This window comes from Mesoplodon mirus (assembly GCF_964341445.2).
Source record: "Mesoplodon mirus genome assembly, chromosome: 2".
In the NCBI taxonomy this organism is placed as follows: domain Eukaryota; kingdom Metazoa; phylum Chordata; class Mammalia; order Artiodactyla; family Ziphiidae; genus Mesoplodon; species Mesoplodon mirus.
Window position 1 is genome coordinate 189,594,801 of NC_138977.1, and position 20,428 is coordinate 189,615,228.

At 37.9% G+C, this 20,428-nt stretch overlaps 1 protein-coding gene across 1 annotated transcript; it reads right to left on the minus strand.

The window, feature by feature from the left end:
• Positions 1-921: 921 nt before the first annotated feature.
• On the minus strand, positions 922-3,595 carry DKK1 (dickkopf WNT signaling pathway inhibitor 1). Its single transcript, XM_082605337.1, has 4 exons — positions 3,271-3,595; positions 2,875-3,037; positions 1,566-1,709; positions 922-1,442 (listed from the first exon to the last, which is right to left on the minus strand). The coding sequence occupies exons 1-4, from the start codon at positions 3,514-3,516 to the stop codon at positions 1,189-1,191; spliced, it is 807 nt and encodes a 268-aa protein (XP_082461463.1). The 5' UTR covers positions 3,517-3,595; the 3' UTR covers positions 922-1,188.
• Positions 3,596-20,428: the final 16,833 nt, after the last annotated feature.

A 20,428-nucleotide genomic window follows, 5' to 3' on the forward strand; every position in this document is an offset into this window, starting at 1 on the left:
CTTCCGGGAATACAAAAACAACAAACATTCTAGGACATCTGTGTTATTTAAGGAAACTTTTTAGACAATTTATCAGTCACTGTCCTCTGGAGTCCCTTAAACCCAGCATTTTGTGGTTTTGATGTAGATGTTTGAATATTACAGGATAAGTGTAAACTGGGACATTTGCTCTCTCCTTCCCTGGTATCAGATTTGTCAGTATCAAAGTTGGCAAAACACAAAGCCAGTTTAGACTTCATTTCTATGGGTTTTCTTTTAAACAATATACCCCTATCCTCTTCCAATGAACAGATTTCTGGTTGAGCAAAAACTGAAATATTCAGTTCATCTATCAAGAGAATCAAAGAACGAAATGAGAGAGGATTTGTGATTTTTAGGTAATAATTATTTAAAAATCAAAGTAACTGGAACCAAGTCTTCCTGGCATGAAGTAGTATCTAAGATACTTCAAATTGACTAATTTGGTACAAAATCTGCATGTATTTGTCAACTGTATTTACACACACACAAACACACACACCACACACATAACAGCCCTCTAAGATCACACTGCCAAAATTTATTTATACTTGTAATATTTCATGGTATTAAAAGTTAAATTTTATTTCAAGGACTATCACAGCCTAGAGATAAATATAATCTAAGCACTGAGAGAGTACATTTTGGAAAATAAGCTAATATTTTCATGATAAATCTTACATACCTATCACTTGTCATTCCAAAAGCTCCTTACATTCTAGATTCCAGAATTAAAAGGGGAAAGGGTTTTGCATTTAAGAAGTATAAGCTGAAAGTATTTATTTCAATTCAATATGGAATAGGCTGAAAGTATTTATTTCAATATAGAGTATTTATCAGAATCAAGATAACAATGTATACAAACATTTACATAACAAAAGGAACAATAGACAATGCAGCACGTTTAGAAAAATAATTAAAAGTTTTGTTGCATTTACAGGTAAGTGCCACACTGAAAATTTACAACACAGTAATTTACTGCAATCAATGACAGGGGAGTTCCACAAAGAAACAAAGCTCTTACACTCCAGATTTTCAGAAGGTATTATTGGAATGCTTAACTGTAACCACAGAATTTGTACATCCTTAAGGATTGAGCTCACAAAAGTCACAAACAGTTTTCATAGCATATATTATGTAAATGGAGTCCACTGTGTTCAGACAGCTGGCTTAGTGTCTCTGACAGGTGTGAAGCCTAGAAGAATTACTGGCTTGATGATGATCTTTCTGTATCCGGCAAGACAGACCTTCTCCACAGTAACAACGCTGGAATATCTCCAGCCCGTGAGAGCCTTTTCTCCTGTGCTTGGTGCACACTTGACCTTCTTTGAGAACAGGTTTACAGATCTTGGACCAGAAATGTCTAGCACAACACAACCCTGTAGCACAGTCTGATGATCGGAGACAGACAGAACCTTCTTGTCCTAGGAAGACAATAGCAAAAGTACACGGTCACTGCTAAGCCTGTGTTATTTCATTAAGGTGATCTGAAAGACACTTCTGATGTGCTAACAAAAAAGAATGAGTCTTTAGATACTTTAACCTACCTTTGGTATGATACATTTTTGAAGACAGTGTAGTTCTTCTGGAGTACCCATCCAAGGTGCTGTGATCATTACCAAAGCTTTCAATAATGGTTTCCTCAATTTCTCCTCGATTGAAATGATTGTGATCAGAAGGCATACATATTCCTAAGGAAACAGGAGATAGTGATTAACTCCTGAGCTGTAATTTGTTACTGCTAATAGCTGTGACAGTGGCAGTCTGTTATGCCTGCACCAATTTGAGATACCTCACTGTAGTGAGGTTAATTTAAACACAAGCCAAACTTCCTTCCAAGTGTTAAAGCAAACCTCCCCAGAAGGACAGAAGCATCAGTCTGTACACTGTGCACTCACATGTAACATCCCCAATCTAGCCACTTAAAATACTTTCCCACCAACTGCGGTAGTGGCAGTGAAATTTCTGCCCATTTTAATATCACCCTTGGGGTAAGAAAAATAAAATCAGTCACTTAAAAAATTGTTTTTAAAAATAACTTCTCTGCCCTTGGTGCTATATAGGTACTGCCAGATTAAGTTAAGCAAATGCAACGCCTGCTGCCTGGAAGATTACACTCTTTACCACCAGTTACTTTACTGTATAATTTCTATATTACAGAGATTTAGTTCACCCGGAGTATTACTGGGTCCTAAGGAGGATCGCCACCCTTAAGTTTATTTCTGGAGACTTCTTTGGCTGAGTTTACCTCTTTGAGACATTAAACTTTTGTGGATCTGTGGTTGGGGGGAGGAGTACTTATTTTAAGGTAGCAGGAGGTAGAGGCAGAGAAGGATGGAGAAGCCAGGATGTGAGGGCATCAAGATCTCCTTTAAGAACGGCCAGCACAGATAAATCACTCTGTCTTCTGACTGACAATAGTTTGAACAGGGGTCTTGAGGGAGAGGCTAGTCTGGCAGAGCTGTGAGAGGCACCGTAAGAAAAATGGAAAAGGCAACTAAACGCCCAGTCTGGTTTCCTTGGTCTCCGTATAATTCCACCTCCCTCCCCATCTTCTTTCTCAAATGGTATGAAGGCTCTCTCTAGACAAATTTTTATGGAAGGGCCCACTCTGAGGTAAGACGTCGTGTTAAGTTATCGAGGGGCACAAAGGGAGATAAGGAGCTCCAATATCTCTGTACGTCTCTTTGCTCCCTGGTTAAACACTAACCTGGAAACATTTCAGGGGAACCTCGCACGCTGAACTCCCATTTGCAGGTGGTGCCACAGCGTTCTCAGAGCTGAGAGCATTGTCTCCCAACTGTAGGCGCACAAGCGCGGGATGGTTTGAGTCCGAAAGGAAGCTACCCGACTCACCATTTTTGCAGTAATTCCCAGGGCAGCACATAGCGTGACGCATGCAGCGTTTTCGGCGCTTCCTGCAGGAGAGGCAGATTTGCGCGCCCGCACCCGCTCCGCGGGTGGAACTCGCGCAGTACTCATCGGTGCTGCACTCCTCGTCCTCGGCGCACGGGTACGGCTGCGGGAAGGGGGCCAGGAGAGGGTGAGGCACCTGGGCAGCCAGGTACCACACTCCTGGACTCATCACAGTCCCTTTCTGTCCACCTCTCCAAAAGCTGCTGCCGCCCACTGCTCCCAAAGGCAGAGTTTCCAAATGCGCCTTGAACTGCACACGGCACGTTCCACGCCCTCCTCCCCCAATAAGACCCCTTCAGGGTCACAGCGTCCCCAGGTCCCCAAGGCCCTTCTCACCTGGTAGTTGTCAATGGTCTGGTACTTGTTGCCGCCGTCGAACAGAATTCCTGGAGCAGCGCTGACTGCGAAGCCTGGGTGCCCGGCAGCGCCGCCCAGCGGTGGGGGCAGGTTCTTGATGGCGTTGGAATTGAGAAGAACCGAGTTCAAGGTGGCACTGACTCCGAACAGAGAGTGACCGCAAAGAGCCGCAGCTACTAGGGTAACCAACACCCGGGCAGCACCCGCTGTGCCCAGAGCCGTCATCTCAGAAGGACTCAAGGGAGACAAAGAGAAAGGAGGAATGTCGCTTTGCAAGCCTGGTCCCCACGAAGCTGTGCTGGCGCAGCTGCAGAGTCAGGGTTCCGAGAGCCTCCACCGGTCCCAGAGTCCTGACTGCGGGGCTTTGCTCCGCCACCGCCACCGCGGCTGCCTTTATACTGTGGGCTGTGAGCATTCCGGCCCCTCGGGGGGGAGACAACAAAGCCGGGTTGGGATTTCAAAGCGTTGGGAGGGGCTGGAAGGGGGTGTGTTTGTGTACATGAAGGGGAGCCTTTGACACTCTTCACCCCGCCCCTCCCTTGCGCAGTCGTTCCCCTGCCCAGCTCACCTTCGGGGTGATGGTAATCAGTGAGCATTAGAGGAGACAACTTTAATAAATGCGGGAAGTGGGAGGAACTCGGGTGCCCTTGCCTTGCAGTAGGGGTAGGGGCATTGGGATCTGAAATACGTTTCAGCCAGGCATTGTGATATTCTCTGCAAAACCACTTGTCTCCTTTCTTCTTTACGCCAGTACTATTTTTTTGTTGTGCACACAAATAATATTCAGTATTAAATACAACCAGATCAGTAATTCAAAGTCTCTACCAAAACGTCTCAGTGAGAGGGCCAGGTGGCCCTTGCAAGTTGCTGATTAACCCTTTAGAGTCACGGTTTGCAGATTTGGGGTGAGATCCTCGGTTTTAAGTTCGTTCAATTCCTTCCCCCTTCTTCCCCTCCCCCCCGCCCCCACGAGAAAAATGTGCAAAGAGAAGGACATTTGCACATCAAACGAGGGTAAGAAGGAAGAACTAATTCTCTTTTGATGGGAAGTTTAGAGAGGGAGGCGAGAGACTGGTGTTTGGAAATTAGATCAGGGGTGGAGGGAAGAGGGAAATGACCATCCGATAATCAAGCGATTTAATGTTCTTTGAATCTGAGCAGTCGCGGCAGTAGATGAACTTGATTAGGCAGACGCGCAAGATCAAAGTGGCAGGAGCGAAAGCGGACAGGGTCCAACGGCTGGGTCAGTGGTCCTTCCCTGATTCCCCCTTCTCAGCGGCGGGTTAACGCAGGAGGATAAGAAACCCTTAAGGCTTAGCGCCTTCCTCATTAGTATTTCATATTGCAAAGCTTGTGAACGCCTGTGTTTGATCCCAACTCAGACAGTTCCCGGAACCAGGGAATACGCGCTCTAGGGAGATAAGAGACTAGCTTCTGGAAAGGGGAAGCTGAAAGTGAATTTGTCGTCATGTAAGTCAGTGTATAAAAATAATTAAGGCTAGTGTGTAAGAATGCCGTCCTGCTCATGCATTGCAAATAATTGATTCAACAAAAACATATTGGAAGCCTAGTGCCCTGGCAGTGGGCTATCCTTCATGTTGTTGCCCTCTGGGGGGGGGCGGGGGGGGCGCGGGGGTGCATTGAATACAAATATTCTAACTAAAGTAATAATACAGATAAGAAAGGTACACAGTTCTCTTTAAAGCAGGTTGATGTTGTAAGTATCAGAAGATGGACAACTGCTACGTGAATTTAGAAAAAGAAGAGATGACTGAATAATCACTGTTGAATGAAAAAGCCTAGGGTGTGTTTATTTTGTGCTCCCTAACCTCCAGGGTATTTATAATCACTCTACATACCAACCTACTATATTGATTACTGGGACTGCCACCAAGTGTAGCCAGTGGTAGTCTTGCAGTAGTATAATAATCCTAAAGTTAAGAGAGGGAGTGGTTTTAAGAACAAGTTTGTAATCCTCTGTGTTCTAATTCCTTGGGTTTCAAAGGTCATATTAAGAATATCTTCTAAACAATTATTTAATAACGCCTCTACTTGCACTGGTGCCCCTCCATCCTATCCCAATTTCTATCTATCCTGTGAAATTTCCTCTGGTTTACTGATAATTCCTCCTTAAAATTCTAACATGGATTAACTCGCACATACTTCTTTAGATCTTGTTAAGAACATGTACAGTAACTTAGACTTGGCTACTACTCTAAAAATTTTCAGAACAAATTGAAATTCGGAAACAAAGGGAAGGTTGTTTATATTGGCTTTTTAAAAATGAGCCTAAGAAATAAACGAGCCAATACACCTTTTGTTGAGAATCAGCAATGAACCAGGTCTCCCCTGGGCAGATATGCCATGACCCTCAGCCAACATGAAGTTTATATAGATGGAGAGGTATTGTAGGGTAAAAAGGTGAAGGCATAGGGGATTTTAGGTGCCATATTATCACCTGCAGAATATTGGTAACAGTGTCAGTAATCAATGTGTTGAGTACCTTCCATGTGGTAGTAAGTCTTAGAGTCTGTCTTAAATTCTTACAATGTTGAAATGTGGAGAAAGAATCCCATGCCCTTGGGATGGGTTAAAATATTTCTTCCTACTCCCATTCTCCTATTTAAATATACAATATGCTTTGCCACACTGAAAGCCAATTTCTTTTCCTCTTTTTGGAAGAGATGGTAAATGTTAAAACATTTAACGAATTTAGTCCTTTAAGAACTTGAATTCACAAATGAAACCATTGTCTAGAGGCCGAAGAAAAAAAAGTGCAGCCATTTAATCAGTAAAAGGAAAACTTCAACAAAAAGGCATGTTGCGTAAATTCAGTCTTGATCCCTGAACACGTACGTCTGTTATGGTCTAATATTCATTAAACTTAGACAGTCTGTTGTGTTGAGTTCGAGAAGCTAAGCCAAGATTAGGGTTTCACGAGCAGATCCTTCCCCGCTTCCCATGTTCCTCCGGAAGTCATGATTTGAAAAGCTAATAATAGTGAATTGGTCAATATCTGAGTTCCTACTATGAGCTAAGCACTGTATGTGGTGTATGTGGTGCTGTGTGAAAAAAGATGAGTACTCAGGTTATCTATCTACAAATAATTTAGAGGGGGGAGGGGAAGTAAGCTCTCGAATTATACAGGAAAGAACTTATATAGGAGGTCCTCAGAGAGAGCTGGGTCTGTAGCAGGCCAACCCTCTGTTCCAAATGGGAAGACTTAGTTTGTCGATGGAATCTCAATTTGAACATCCTTTTCATGATTGAGTTTGCTCAGTGGCCACAAAAGTGCAGGATGAGTAAGGAGATAAAGTGAAGTTCGTTGTTCCACCAGCATCCAGTTTAAATTCAGTGAGTGACCATTATATGCAGAATGCTACCCTAGTCCCTTTGGGAATATACCCGCAAAATATTAAAGGTAGCCTTTTTGTCCTCAGAAAGCTTTCTGTCTATAGTAGAGTAGTTGGGGAAACAAATATACCTACATGGAATGGAGGAAGAGCTTTTCCAAAACAGATTATACTTTGGTACATATTAGGTCATGGGGAAGATTATATTTTGGGACATATTAGGTCTAGGAATTGTGACCAACAAACCTTGGGGAAGAGAGTGTTCTGATGACTCTGAGTCTCTCCCGGGAGATAGATGACAGAGGTGATAGAAGTTGGGGCAGGTGTATTTAGTTTATTAGGCCTAGCTTATTTAGGGAAACCCTGCCTCTTATTTGATCTGGTTTAAATAGAACCATAATTAATGCAGTAAGTTTAATACTGTGGATTAGATTTTAGAATAAGTGAAATGTTTACCAACGTGGAATTGAACCACATAACTCAGGAAGGGCATAATGTGTGCCTTCCTCACATTCTAAGTGCTGTATGTCTGGCATAGAATATTCATCAGCCTCTTCATCCATGAGGGAGACAGGAAAATACACTCCAAAAATCACCATGTTATTTGCAAACTGTTTGCCATCTTTGCTATTTCAGATTCTTATGTAACTGCTACATTTTTTTGCTACATTTTTAATTCATTACCTTCCTCTCTTCCTTTCTTCTTCCTTCCTCTCTCCCTTCCTTCCCTCCTTCTTTGCTTCTTTCTCTTTGTTAAATCAAAGGAAGCAGATCTGTTTTACTTCGCTGGGAAACACTGAATAAATGTCATTCCTTATGGTGAGTGTAGCCAACATTTTTGGAGTACTGATCTTGAATTTAGAGTAGAGATTCCTCATTCCTGACTTTAGTTTTAAAAAAAAAAATTCTTATGACTTTCTCATTGGCCTTTAAAAGATTTGGGTCTTAATGCTCTTCCTGATGTTAAAAGAGCTTTTAGAGCAGGCCCAAGTTACGACTCCCGAGAGGATGGATTAGGTTTTTCTGCACTCCTCACTCAAAAAAGAAGGCGAGATTTGCAATGATTATGTTTATTTGGTCAGTGGAGATGGCCAGCCCTGATAAATCAGGCTCCATGGTAGCTTTCTACCCTAGCTCAGAAGATATGTTTTACAGAAGCAGGACATTAAAAGCTCATCTGAGAATAGAGCTCAGAACCCAGAAACTTTTAACTAAAAATCAGAGAGGAACTTTTCTGATGTCCTGCACTCAGAAAGGTCCTGTGGTATGTAGTTACAAGGAGTACAAAACTGCCCTTTAACATTCCCTAAAGGATTTGACATTTCCAGCCATGAAGACAGAACAATGACAGCAGAAGGCAGGATGCAAGATCCTCTTAAAACAGTCTCCAGAGCTAGAGAAAAATGATTTCCTTCCATGTCACTGAGTTCCTTATTACCCCCTTTATAATGCAAGCACTTTGCAAGGGTCATGCCCAAGAAAAGTGTTGTGCCGTGGTTTCAGGATTCTGGGGCTGGAACACTGCGCACTGGGGACTGCTAGTGTGACAGCCACCAGCTGGCTGGTAAATATGGGAACTTGGTCAAGCCACTTAACTCTCAGTGCTGGTGTTGGTCTTTCACTTTTAAAATGGCATGGGGGGCTGGTTGGAGAGGTCCCTTCTGACTACAAAAGCATCTTTCTCCCTCCCCTCCCCACCTTTCTCTCTCTCTCTCTCTCTCTCTGTCTCAGGACTGCCAGGGCATGGCCTTTTGTACTCTGATTAAATAGGCACATCATGCAAGAGGCCTGTTCTTTCAGGCAGCCTAAAGGTACAATTATAATCCCTGACATCAATACTATATTTTGTTTTTTTTTTTCATTTAAAAAAATTTTTGTTTATTTATTTTTGGCTGCACTGGGTCTTCATTGCTGCACACGGGCTTTCTCTAGTTGCAGCGAGCGGGGGCTACTCTTCCTTGCGGTGCGCGGCCTTCTCATTGTGGTGGCTTCTCTTGTTGCGGAGCATGGGCTCTAGGCACACAGGCTTCAGTAGTTGTGGCTCGTGGGCTCTAGAGTGCAGGCTCAGTAGTTGTGGCACACGGGCTTAGTTGCTCCGCAGCATGTGGGAATCTTCCCGGACCAGAGATTGAACCCATGTTCCCTGCACTGGCAGATGGATTCTTAACCACTGTGCCAACAGGGAAGCCCTATATTTTGATTTTGAAGAAAGCATACAAGGTTTAAGTCTTTGGAAATAAGGTAAATTACTTGAACCAGGTGATATTTTTTAAAAGTTGGATATATATATATATATATAGAGAGAGAGAGAGAGAGAGAGAGCGATTTCTAGTTTACATCATACATTCTCTTGGAGGAAATTCAGCAAACACAGAGAGTTCAAAAACAGAAATAAATGCCGTGTGCAAACCCACCACTCAAACGAAACCACTGTTTACTTTTAGTTTCTACACACACATGCACACAAACACAGGCACATATATAAGAATGGAAAGCAAGAGAGAGAGTAAGAAATATTTTTGATTCACAAAATTGATTGTAATGTTTTAGAGCTGAATTTTTTTGACAATGACTAAATCTGAGACTAGTGAATTGCAATGGGACCTTGAGGTGAAAAATAGAAAGCAGGACCTTGATAACACTTTTGTGTCCCGAGACCCGGTCTTAGAATCGCCAGGGAGTGGGTCAGGATATGGGCTAGAAACAGAACTATTAGTTTCAGCGGGGAAGAGGAGCGATATATAAACTGTGCAAGCATTATTCATCACCCTTAAGTCCCAAAAATAAAAAATAATTTTCGGATGAGTTCAGGAGTAGAGAAGGATGGAAGGAGGCAAGTTGGGGGAGCTACCAGTTGGGCAGATCCAGAAACCTCCAAACTCGTGCCGTGTGCCCCATACCCAGCTTCCAGCCCTGGATAATTTCCCAGCCGGCAGGCCCCGGGGTGTCCTGCACTTAACCAAGCCGCGAATTCCCATTGTTCACGTGCTCCCGGGAGGCTGCTCACGGTGGCTGCACTTTGGTGTCACAACCTGTCGCCAGCATACAGTAGTGTAAAATGAAGCTTGTTTAAAGACTCTCTTTGATGAATGAAGATCAAACGGCCTGGGGACCCCCGGTCTTAATCAGACTTGAGCCAGGATGGCATTTTCACAAATAGTCCGTTTGCTCGGCTTTGAGCAGACTTTGTGCTCAGCACATTCATCCGGCTGCGGGGCGGGTAATCTCGACTGAAGCCTCTTGCCTGGTCGCAAATCCATTCACACTACAGTGGCTGCTGTTGGTTTGCTGTGTCAGTTCATGGGCAAATAAATATAGGACCCTTCTGACTTAATTAAAGTGGGGTGAGAGGAAAGGTGACTGAGAGGAAGATAAAAGCTTCGAGCGACATCAGGCTACCCTGTGTCTGACTGCAAGTGGGAGAAAGCCGCTCTTCTGCTGCCCCCTGGTGGAAGTTCCGTAGAAGTTCTTCATACGGAGGATACAAATGATCTATTAATCACGCGATTTACTCTTGAGATTTATTCTCCAGGTTCAGTTATTTGCATATTGTATACCTTCTTCATGTTTCAGCATCTTCGAAGTTGAATAATCTCTTGTACTTCTTAATATTCCACACAATTCCGTGTTCACAGAATAATTTAACTCTTCACAAATTAGAATTAAAATGACAACTGGGATCCAAGACATAGGTTCTCAATAAGTGTTCATTTTGTTCGATTGAAGTTGAAAGTCTCTATATTGCATTCCTAGATAAAAATGTCAAGGTATACAGATTGTTATAAATATTCTATTATAGGTAATCCTAGGCCAAATAAATATATATTTTTAACATCTTTACTGGAGTATAATTGCTTTAGTTTCCGCAGTATAACAAAGTGAATCAGCTATACATACACATATATCCCCATATCTCCTCCCTCTTGCGTCTCCCTCCCACCCTCCCTATCCCACCCCTCTAGGTGGACACAAAGCACCGGGCTGATCTCCCTGTGCTATGTGTCTGCTTCCCACTAGCTATCTATTTTACAAGGCCAAATAAATCTTAAGAAAGCTGATATATATATGTATATATATATAACTATTCAGTGAGAATAAAATTTTAAAAGAATATTAATTTTTCATATATTTGAATGAGAAAATAGTAACCATTTCAGAGTTCCATGTCCAAAAAGAAGATACAAACTTATAGGCTTATGTAAAATAAGTTATAATACACTATTTAATATCAGTACTTTCATTTCTTTAAAGCCAACATGTTTTACAAGTAGAAAAAGAACAGTAGAAAAATTAATAAAACACATGCTAGAAATGCACCTCCTACATAATATATGTAACTGTTAAAATTATTATTGGTAGTTATATATTGTTATTATTAAACAGTTAATAATTCTAAATTACTCCCCAATTTTTTCTTATAACTCATTTTCCTTAAACAGAAGTCCTGGCAGAAAAAAATGTTCTATTACTAGAATTTCTTTTAATGAGTAAAGGATTCTGGAAGATATGTGAGAAACACTATCTCTAAACATTCAATTCAAGAAATATTTTTGTGTACTAAATTCTTAGCTATGTTAGATGCTAAGCATAAAATTGTACACTATTATTTCAGTATTATAATCTAAAATATATTTACAAGAATGACTTTAAGGTAAGAAGCAAATTGACCTCAATCAACATTTTCAAAATGTCATTGTTTTGATTAGACCCTCTCCACAATTTTTGATTGGGCTATGTTTTCCACCAGTATCTTTATTTTCTTCTCACAATATTATTTTGACACAGCTGATTCTATTTACCACAAGAAAGACACTCTTTAAAGTGAGCTCTAAGTTTAAAAACAAGTGAAAAGCATTTTGCAAATATCAACAGTTTTGTGAATTCAGCTTAGGCACAAGTTTACTTAGAAGGTATGGAAGTGTCATGCAGAGAATCTAGTGCCTAATTAGCTTTCTATTAAAAGCATATCCCCCTATCACTTTCTGCTAATATCATTTACTACTATCATTTGCATTTGCTAATAATTTTAACAGGGAACTGTGGCTAGAGCTGTGAAGTCTAAAGCTAAAGCTGTATTTAGTTTACTTCGTTTTTAGAGTTGTTGATTTGCAGGTGAAGTCCTAAATTTATCTGGAAAATTACCTTGCTGTGGTTTTATTAGTAGCTGAGATTAGAAAACAAGTAAGTTAATAGGTAAGTAAAAAATAAATGGAGCTTTTACCTGCAAGTGTATGAGAAATAGGAGAGCTTACCATTATGAAGTATTTCCATCACACAGATGCAACTGATGTAAATAACCTCAAGAACATAGATGAATGGTCGAAGTAAAACACTTAAGAAGTGATGAGTTTTGCATATTTACTACCTTATTTTTAAAAATATAATTTATTTAATTGTAAATTTATGTACTTTAATTTTTAAAAATGGCAATCCCTGGGCATTTCATTAAATGAAAGTTAGTTTCACCAGACTCAAATTTACCACATGGTGTTTGTTCTCAAGGCAAACACAGCTTCAGTAACCCACTCACTTCTCATGGTTCCTTTCCCTTAGATTTTGTCTATTTATCTATTTCTTAATCTGTTGTCAACCTTTCAAGACTTTTAAGAAGAACAACAACTATATATATATATATATATATATATATATATTTACTCAGTATTTACATTTTTTTTCAGTAGGAGGGTAGGTTTGAATAACCCAATCTGCCATTTCCCCTGAAATGAAAGTTCTTTAACTTAAAAAAATTATATAAATGCTATCAGACTGTTAATCATGCAATTTTTTCACTCAGCATTGTTTGTGAGATTCATCCATATTAAATTTAGTTAATACGTTTCTTTTCACTTCAGTATAATATTCTATGGTCTGAATATACCAGATTTAATGGCCTGTTATCCAGGTGATGAATATTTTTATTTTAAAAATTTTCACTATTTCCAAATCTTCTGTGGGCATCCTTACATATATATCCTTGTGAACATTTGTGAAATTGTTCCTAGGAAATATAACAATGAGTAGAGGTACTGAGTTGTAAAACATAGACATTTTCAACTTTAAGTATTACAAAATTCTTCAAAGTTGTAATAATTCACATTTGTACCAGGAACATGCAAGAATTTTGCATTGCTCCACATTTTGACCAACATTTTTTATTTTAAATTTTAATTTGCAAATCAGCTGGATGGAAATGGCTTCATTTAATTTTTAAACTTACAGTTACTGATTATTAATGATGTAATACCCCTTAAGCTAAATAATGTTGATACACAAACCAGACAAGAACAGTTCAAGAAAGGGAAATTACAGGCTACTCTCTTGAAATCAGACACAAAAATCTGAAATATAACATCAAAAATTAAAAATACCAGTGTTTTAAAATTATATGTCATGACAAAGTTGAATTAATGCCACAGAAGCACTGGTGGTTTATTAGAAACCCATAGCATCTTCTGCCACATATATTGCAAAAAAAAAGGTTAAGAAGAAAACCATGTGATCATTCCAATACATGCTGAAAAGGAATTTGATGCAATTCAATAGCTGGTCATAATTTTTAAAAAGATTGACAAACTAAAAACTTTTTAACATAATGAATATGTATATAAAACCTATATCAAACATCTAATAAAATTTAAAATCAGGAAAAAGGAAAGAATGCCAAATGTAATTTTGTTATTTTATAATTATTTAGGGTCCTAGTCAGCCCATTACTTCAAGGAAAAAAATGATTGGAACTAGGAAGAATGAAATAAAACATTTTATTATTCAGAGATGATAGTATTATCTTCAGAAATAACACAAGAGATAGACAAATGAATTAGTAAAATTTCAGCAAGGATGCTGGACATAAGATAAAATGTACAAAAAAATATTGAATTTCTCTGTGCCAATGAAAGAGTTCAAGTGTTCAAGAATAACATTTTTAAAATGTTCTTTAAATAGCAACAAAAGATGTTCATGGATTCTATTATAAAATGTTTTAAATAATTTTTAAAAATGTAAATAATAAAGAGGTATAAATGTCCATGGGTAAAAAAAAAAAAGTCCATGGGTGGAAAAAGTTAGTATAATGTTATAATTGCTCCTTCAAATCTATAAATTCAAAGTAGTTCTAATCAAAATCCTAAAAGAAGTTTTCATGAAATTTGACCATCTATTTAATATTTATATGGAAAAAAAAGACTATAGCTAATACAATTTTAAAAACAGTAACAAAGGCAGGGAGGGAGATGCCCAATAAGATTTAAAGAATATTTATAAAACTACGTTAATTAAACAGTAATGCTGCTGAGAGGGCAAATATATGTAGACTTCCAATTTTCTCCCATATATTTTCTTTTATATGTATATATGAATGAACGAACTAGAAAAAAATGGTCATCTCTATAGAAAAATAGAAAACAGAGTCCCACATATTTTAAAAATTTATTCCAGTGACATTAAAGACCTAATGTAAATAGCAAGTTTTAGAATTTTCAGAGGTAAATAATAAGAGTCTGTCTCTGTATCTTTACAACTTCACAAAGGAGTCTTATAATGTAAGACACAACTCATAAACTATATAGGAACATATTGATAATTTGACCACACACAAAAAGGAAAACTTCCTTAAGAAGACATTAAAAGGAAGGTGAAGAGAAGATATTTGCAATATATATAACTTACCATATATATTGTAATCATTGATTAATTTATTTTTAATTACACTAATTTTCCCTATTCTTAGTCTATACATAAAAAGATAAGTGAGAAGATAATGCTTTAAGTGATGAGTGATACAAATAGGTTATTTTTTTTTAATGTTACACCACCTTTGTGTTTTTGAGATAAAGCCAAGTTGGCTACTTTTAACATGATACATAGTTCGATTAGTTTTGCTAATTTCTTTTAAATTCAATTTTTATTTTATATTATAGTTGATTTACAATGTCTTAGTTTCAAGTGTACAGCTAGGTGATTCAGTTATACATATGCATATATCCATTCTTTTTCAGATTCTTTTCCCATATAGGTTGTTACAAAATATTAAGTAGGGTTCCCTGTGCTATACAATAGGTCCTGGTTGATTATCTATTTTATATATAGTAGTGTGTATATGTTAATCCCAAACTCCTAATTTATCCCTCTCCCCTCAGGTTTTCCCTTTGGTAACCATAAGTTTGTTTTCAAAGTCTGTGAGTCTGTTTCTGTTTTGTAAATAAGTTCATTTGTATCATTTTTTCTTTAGGTTCCACATAAAAGTGATATCATATGATAAGTGATATCATTTGATATTTGTCTTTCTCTGACTTAGTATGATAATCTCTAGGTCCATCCATGTTGCTGCAAATGAAATAATTTCATTCATTTTTATGGCTGAGTAAAATTCCATTGTGCCACATGTACCACACCTTCTGAATCCATTCCTCTGTTAGTGGACATTTAAGTTGCTTCCATGTCTTGGCTATTGTAAATAGTGCTGCAATGAACATTGGGGTGCATGTATCTTTTCGAATTACAGTTTTCTCTGAATATATGCCCAGGAGTGCAATTGCCAGATCATATGGAAGCTCTATTTTTAGTTTTTTTTTTTTTAAAGAACTTCCATACTGTTCTCCATAGTGGTTGTACCAATTTACATTACCATCAACTGTGTAGTAGGGTTCCCTTTTCTCCACACCCTCTCCAGCGTTTATTGTTTGTAGATTTTTTGTTGATGGCCATTCTGACTGGTGTGAGGTGATACCTCATTGTAGTTTTGAATTGGATCTCTGTAATAATTAGTGATGTTGAGCATGTTTTCATGTACTTTTTGACCATCTGTATTCCATCTTTGGAGAAATGTCTATTTAGGTCTTCTTCTGCCCATTTTTTGATGGGGTTGTTTGTTTTTGTTTGATATAAAGCCACATGAGCTGTTTGTATATTTTGGAGATTAATCCCTTTTCAGTTGCTTCATTTGCAAATATTTTCTCCCATTCTGTGGGTTGTCTTTTTGTTTTGTTTAGGGTTTTCTTTGCAGTGCAAAAGCTTTTAAGTTTAATTAGGTCCTGTTTGTTTTTAATTTCATTACTCTAGGGGGTGGATCCAAAATGATATTGATGTGATTTATGTGAAAGAGTGTTCTGCCTATGTTTTCCTCTGAGAGTTTTATAGTATCCAGTCTTACATTTACGTCTCTAATCCATTTTGAGTTTATTTTTGTGTATGGTGTTAGAGAGTATTGCAATTTCATTCTTTTACATGTAGCTGTCCAGTTTTCCCAGCACCACTTATTGAAGAGACTGTCTTCTCCACTGTATATTCTTGCCTCCTTTGTCATAGATTAATTGACCAGAGGTACGTGGGTATACTTCTGGGCTTTCTATCCTTTCCATTGATCTATATTTCTGTTTTTGTGCCATTACCATACTGTTTTGATTACTGTAACTTTGCAATATAGTCTGAACTGAGGAAGTCTGATCCCTCCAGATACATTTTTCTTTCTCAGGATTGCTTTGGCTATTCAAGGTCTTTTGTGTCTTCATACAAATTTTATTTTTTTTGTTCTAGTTCTGTTAAAAATGCCATTGGTAATTTGATAGGGATTGCATTTAATCTGTAGATTGCCTTGGATAGTATAATCGTTTTTTAAAAATTGATTCTTAGCAGTGGGTTTATCATATATGGTCTTTATTATGTTGAGGTATGTTCCCTCTATGCCCACGTTCTGGAGAGTTTTTTTTTTTATCATAAATTGGTAATAAATTTTGTCAAAAGCTTTTTCTGTATGTATTGAGATGATCATATTTTTATTTTTCAATTTGTTGATGTGATATATCACACTGATTGATTTGCAGATATTGAAAAATCCTTGCATCTCTGGGATAAAACCCACTTGATCATGGTGTATGATCCTTTTAGTATATTGTTGGATTCCGTTTGCTAGTATTTTGTTGAGGATTTTGGGGTCTATGTTCCTTAGTGATATTGGCCTGTAATCTTCTTTTTTTGTGATATCTTTGTCTGGTTTTGGTATCAGGGTGATGGCGGTCTCATAGAACGTGTTTGGGACTGTTCCTTCCTCTGCAATTGTTTTGGAAGAGTTTCAGAAGGATAGGTGTTATCGCTTCTCTAAATGTTTGATGGAATTCACCTGTGAAGCCATCTGGTCCTTGACTGTTGTTTATTGGAAATTTTTAAATCATAGAGTAAATTTCAACACTTGTGATAGATCTGTTCATATTTCCTATTTCTTCCTGCTTCAGTCTTGGAAGGTTATACCTTTCTAAGAGTTTGTCCATTTCTTCCAGGTCGTCCATTTTATTGGCATATGGTTGCTTGTAATAGTCTCTTATGGTTGTTTGTATTTCTGTGGTGTCAGTTGTAATTCTCCTTTTTAATTTCTCATTTACTGATTTGATCCCTTTCCCTTTTTTTCTTGGTGACTGTGGATAAAGGTTTATCAATTTTGTTTATCTTTTCAAAGAACCAGCTTTTAGTTTCCTTGATCTTTTCTGTTGTTTTCTTTGTATCCATTTCATTTATTTCTGCTCTGATGTTTATGATTTCTTTCCTTCCACTAACTGTGGGTTTTGTTTGTTCTTCTTTCTCTAGTTGCCTTAGGTGTAAGTTTAGGTTGTTTATTTGAGATTTTTCTTGTTTCTTGAAATAAGATTATATTACTATAATATTCCCTCTTAGAACTGCTTTTGCTGCATCCCATAGCTTTTGGATTGTCATGTTTTCATTTTCATTTGTCTGTGGGTATTTTTTAATTTCCTCTTTGATTTCTTCAGTGATACATTGTTTGTTTAGTAACATTGTTTAACCTCCACGTGTTGTGACTTTTACAGTTTTTTTTCTTGTAGTTGATTTCTCATCTCATAGCATTGTGCTCACAAAAGATGTTTGATATGATTTCAATTTTTTAAGTTTATTGAGGCTTGCTTTGTGGCCCAGCATTTGATGTATCCTGGAAGATGTTCCATGTGCACTTGAAAAGAATATGTATTCTGCTGCTTTTGGATGGAATGCACATTTGGATGGACTGTATATTGTAGGTTTTCAATTTGTGATTCCCGAGAAGTTTTGATATAGCAGTCTATATATGTAAAAGATTGTTTTAAGTTGCTGGTCTCTTAATTTCAAATGCATTTACAATATCCTGCATTTGTACTCTCCTTTTCTCATGATTGCTGGTTTTGATATCAAATTTGTGTGTGGATGACTTCATACCTTTACTATCTGTTTGCCTTTACCAGTTAGCTTTCCTATTCATAATTTTCTTGTTTCTAGTTTTGTCCTTTTTTTTCCTACGTAGAGAAGTTCCTTTAGCAAATTGTAATGCTGGTTTGGTTGTGCTAAATTCTCTTAGCTTTTGCTTCTCTGTAAAACTTTTCATTTCTCTGTCGAATCTGAATGAGAACCATGCCTGGTAAAGTATTCTTGATTGTAGATTTTTTCCTTTCATCACTTTAAATATATTCTTCCACTCCCTTCTGGCTTGCAGAGGTTCTGCTGAATTATCAGCTGATAACCTTATGAGGATTCCCTTGTATGTCATTTGTTGCTTTTCCCTTTTTGCTTTTAATATTTTCTCTTTTTCTTTAATTTTTGTCAGTTTGATTAATATTTGTCTGATGTGTTCCTCCTTCAGTTTATCCTGTATGGGACTCTCTGTGCTTTCTGAACTTGAGTGAATATTTCCTTTCCCATGTTAGTAAAGTTTTCAGCTATAGTCTCCTCACATATTTTCTTGGGCCTTTTCTCTCTCTCCTCTCCTTCTGGGACCCCTATAATGCGAATGTTGGTACATTTAATATTGTCTCGGAGGTTTCTTTTACTGTCCTAATCTCCTTTCATTCTTTTTTCTTTATTTTGTTCCACTAATCTGTCTTCCAGCTCACTTATTCATTCTTCTGCCTCATTTCTTCTGCTATTGATGCCTTCTAGTGTATTTTTTTAAACATCTTTATTAGAGTATAATTACTTTACAATGGTGTGTTAGTTTCTGCTTTATAAAAAAGTGAATCAGTTATACATATACATATGTACCCATGTCTCTTCCCTCGTGCATCTCTCTCCCACCCTCCCTATCCCACCCCTCTAGGTGGTCACAAAGCACTGAGCTAATCTCCCGCTGCTATGTGGCTGCTTCCCACTAGCTATCTATTTTATGTTTCTTAGTGTATATAAGTCCATGTCACTCTCTCACTTTGTCCCAGCTTACCCTTCCCTCTCCCCATATCCCAAGTCCATTTTCTAGTAGTTCTGCATCTTTATTCCCGTCTTGCCCCTAGGTTTTTCTGACCATTTTCTTTCTTTTTTTTTCTTTTATTTTTAGATTCCATATTTATGTGTTAGCATACGGTATTTGTTTTTCTCTTTCTGACTTATTTCACTCTGTATGACAGTCTCTAGATCCATCCACCTCACTACAAATAAAGCAGTTTTGTTCCTTTTTAGGGCTGAGTAATATTCCATTGTATATATGTGCCACATCTTCTTTATCCATTCATCTGCTGATGGACACTTAGGTTGCTTCCATGTCCTGGCTATTGTAAATAGAGCTGCAATGAACATTTTGGTACATGACTCTTTTTGAATTATGGTTTTCTCAGGGTATATGCCCAGTAGCGGGATTGCTGGGTCATATGGTAGCTCTATTTTTAGGTTTTAAGGAACATCCATATTGTTCTCCATAGTGGCTGTATCAATTTACATTCCCACCAATGGTGCAAGAGGGTTCCCTTTTCTCCATACCCTCTCCAGCATTTATTGTTTGTAGATTTTTTGATGATGTCCATTCTGACTGCTGTGAGATGATATCTCATTGTAGTTTTGATTTGCATTACTCTAATGATGAATGATGTTGAGCATTCGTTCATGTGTTTGTTGGCAATCTGTATATCTTCTTTGTAGAAATGTCTATTTAGGTCTTCTGCCCATTTTTGGATTGGGTTGTTTGTTTTTTTGCTATTGAGCTGCATGTGTTGCTTGTATGTTTTGGAGATTAATCCTTTGTCAGTTGCTTCATTTGCAAATATTTTCTCCCATTCTGAGAGTTGTCTTTTCGTCTTGTGTCTGGTTTCCTTTGCTGTGTAAAAGCTTTTAAGTTTCATTAGGTCCCACTTGTTTATTTTTGTTTTTATTTCCATTTCTCTAGGAGGTGGGTCAAAAGGATCTTACTGTGATTTATGTCATGGAGTGTTCTGCCTATGTTTTCCTCTAAGAGTTTGATGGTGTCTGGCCTTACATTTAGGTCTTTAATCCATTTTGAGTTTATTTTTGTGTACGGTGTTAGGGAGTTTTCTAATTTCATTCTTTTACATGTAGCTGTCCAGTTTTCCCAGCACCACTTATTGAAGAGGCTGTCTTTTCTCCACTGTATATTCTTGCCTCCTTTATCAAGGATAAGGTGACCATGTGGCGTGGGTTTATCTCTAGGCTTTCTATCCTGTTCCATTGATCTATATTTCTGTTTTTGTGCAAGTACCATACTGTCTTGATTACTCTAGCTTTGTAGTATAGTCTGAAGTCAGGGAGCCTGATTCCTCCAGCTGTTTTTTGTTCTCAATATTGCTTTGGCTATTCGGGGTCTTTTGTGTTTCCACACAAATTGTGAAATTTTTTGTTCTAGTTCTGTGAAAAATGCCAGTGGTAGTTTGATAGGGATTGTATTGAATCTGTACATTGCTTTGGGTAGTAGAGTCATTTTCACAATGTTCATTCTTCCAATCCAAGAACGTGGTATATCTCTCCATCTGTTTGTATAATCGTTAATTTCTTTCACCAGTGTCTTATAATTTTCTGCATACAGG

What these genes read in the sequence shown, in the direction of transcription:
- DKK1 (XM_082605337.1), bottom strand. Translation starts at nt 3,516, where the DNA reads ATGACGGCTCTGGGCACAGCGGGTGCTGCCCGGGTGTTGGTTACCCTA. An exon ending in AGACCATTGACAACTACCAG is followed by an intron (nt 3,038 to 3,270) that starts GTGAGAAGGGCC and finishes CCCTTCCCGCAG; the next exon opens with CCGTACCCGTGCGCCGAGGA. An exon ending in AAAAATGTATCATACCAAAG is followed by an intron (nt 1,443 to 1,565) that starts GTAGGTTAAAGT and finishes TTGTCTTCCTAG; the next exon opens with GACAAGAAGGTTCTGTCTGT.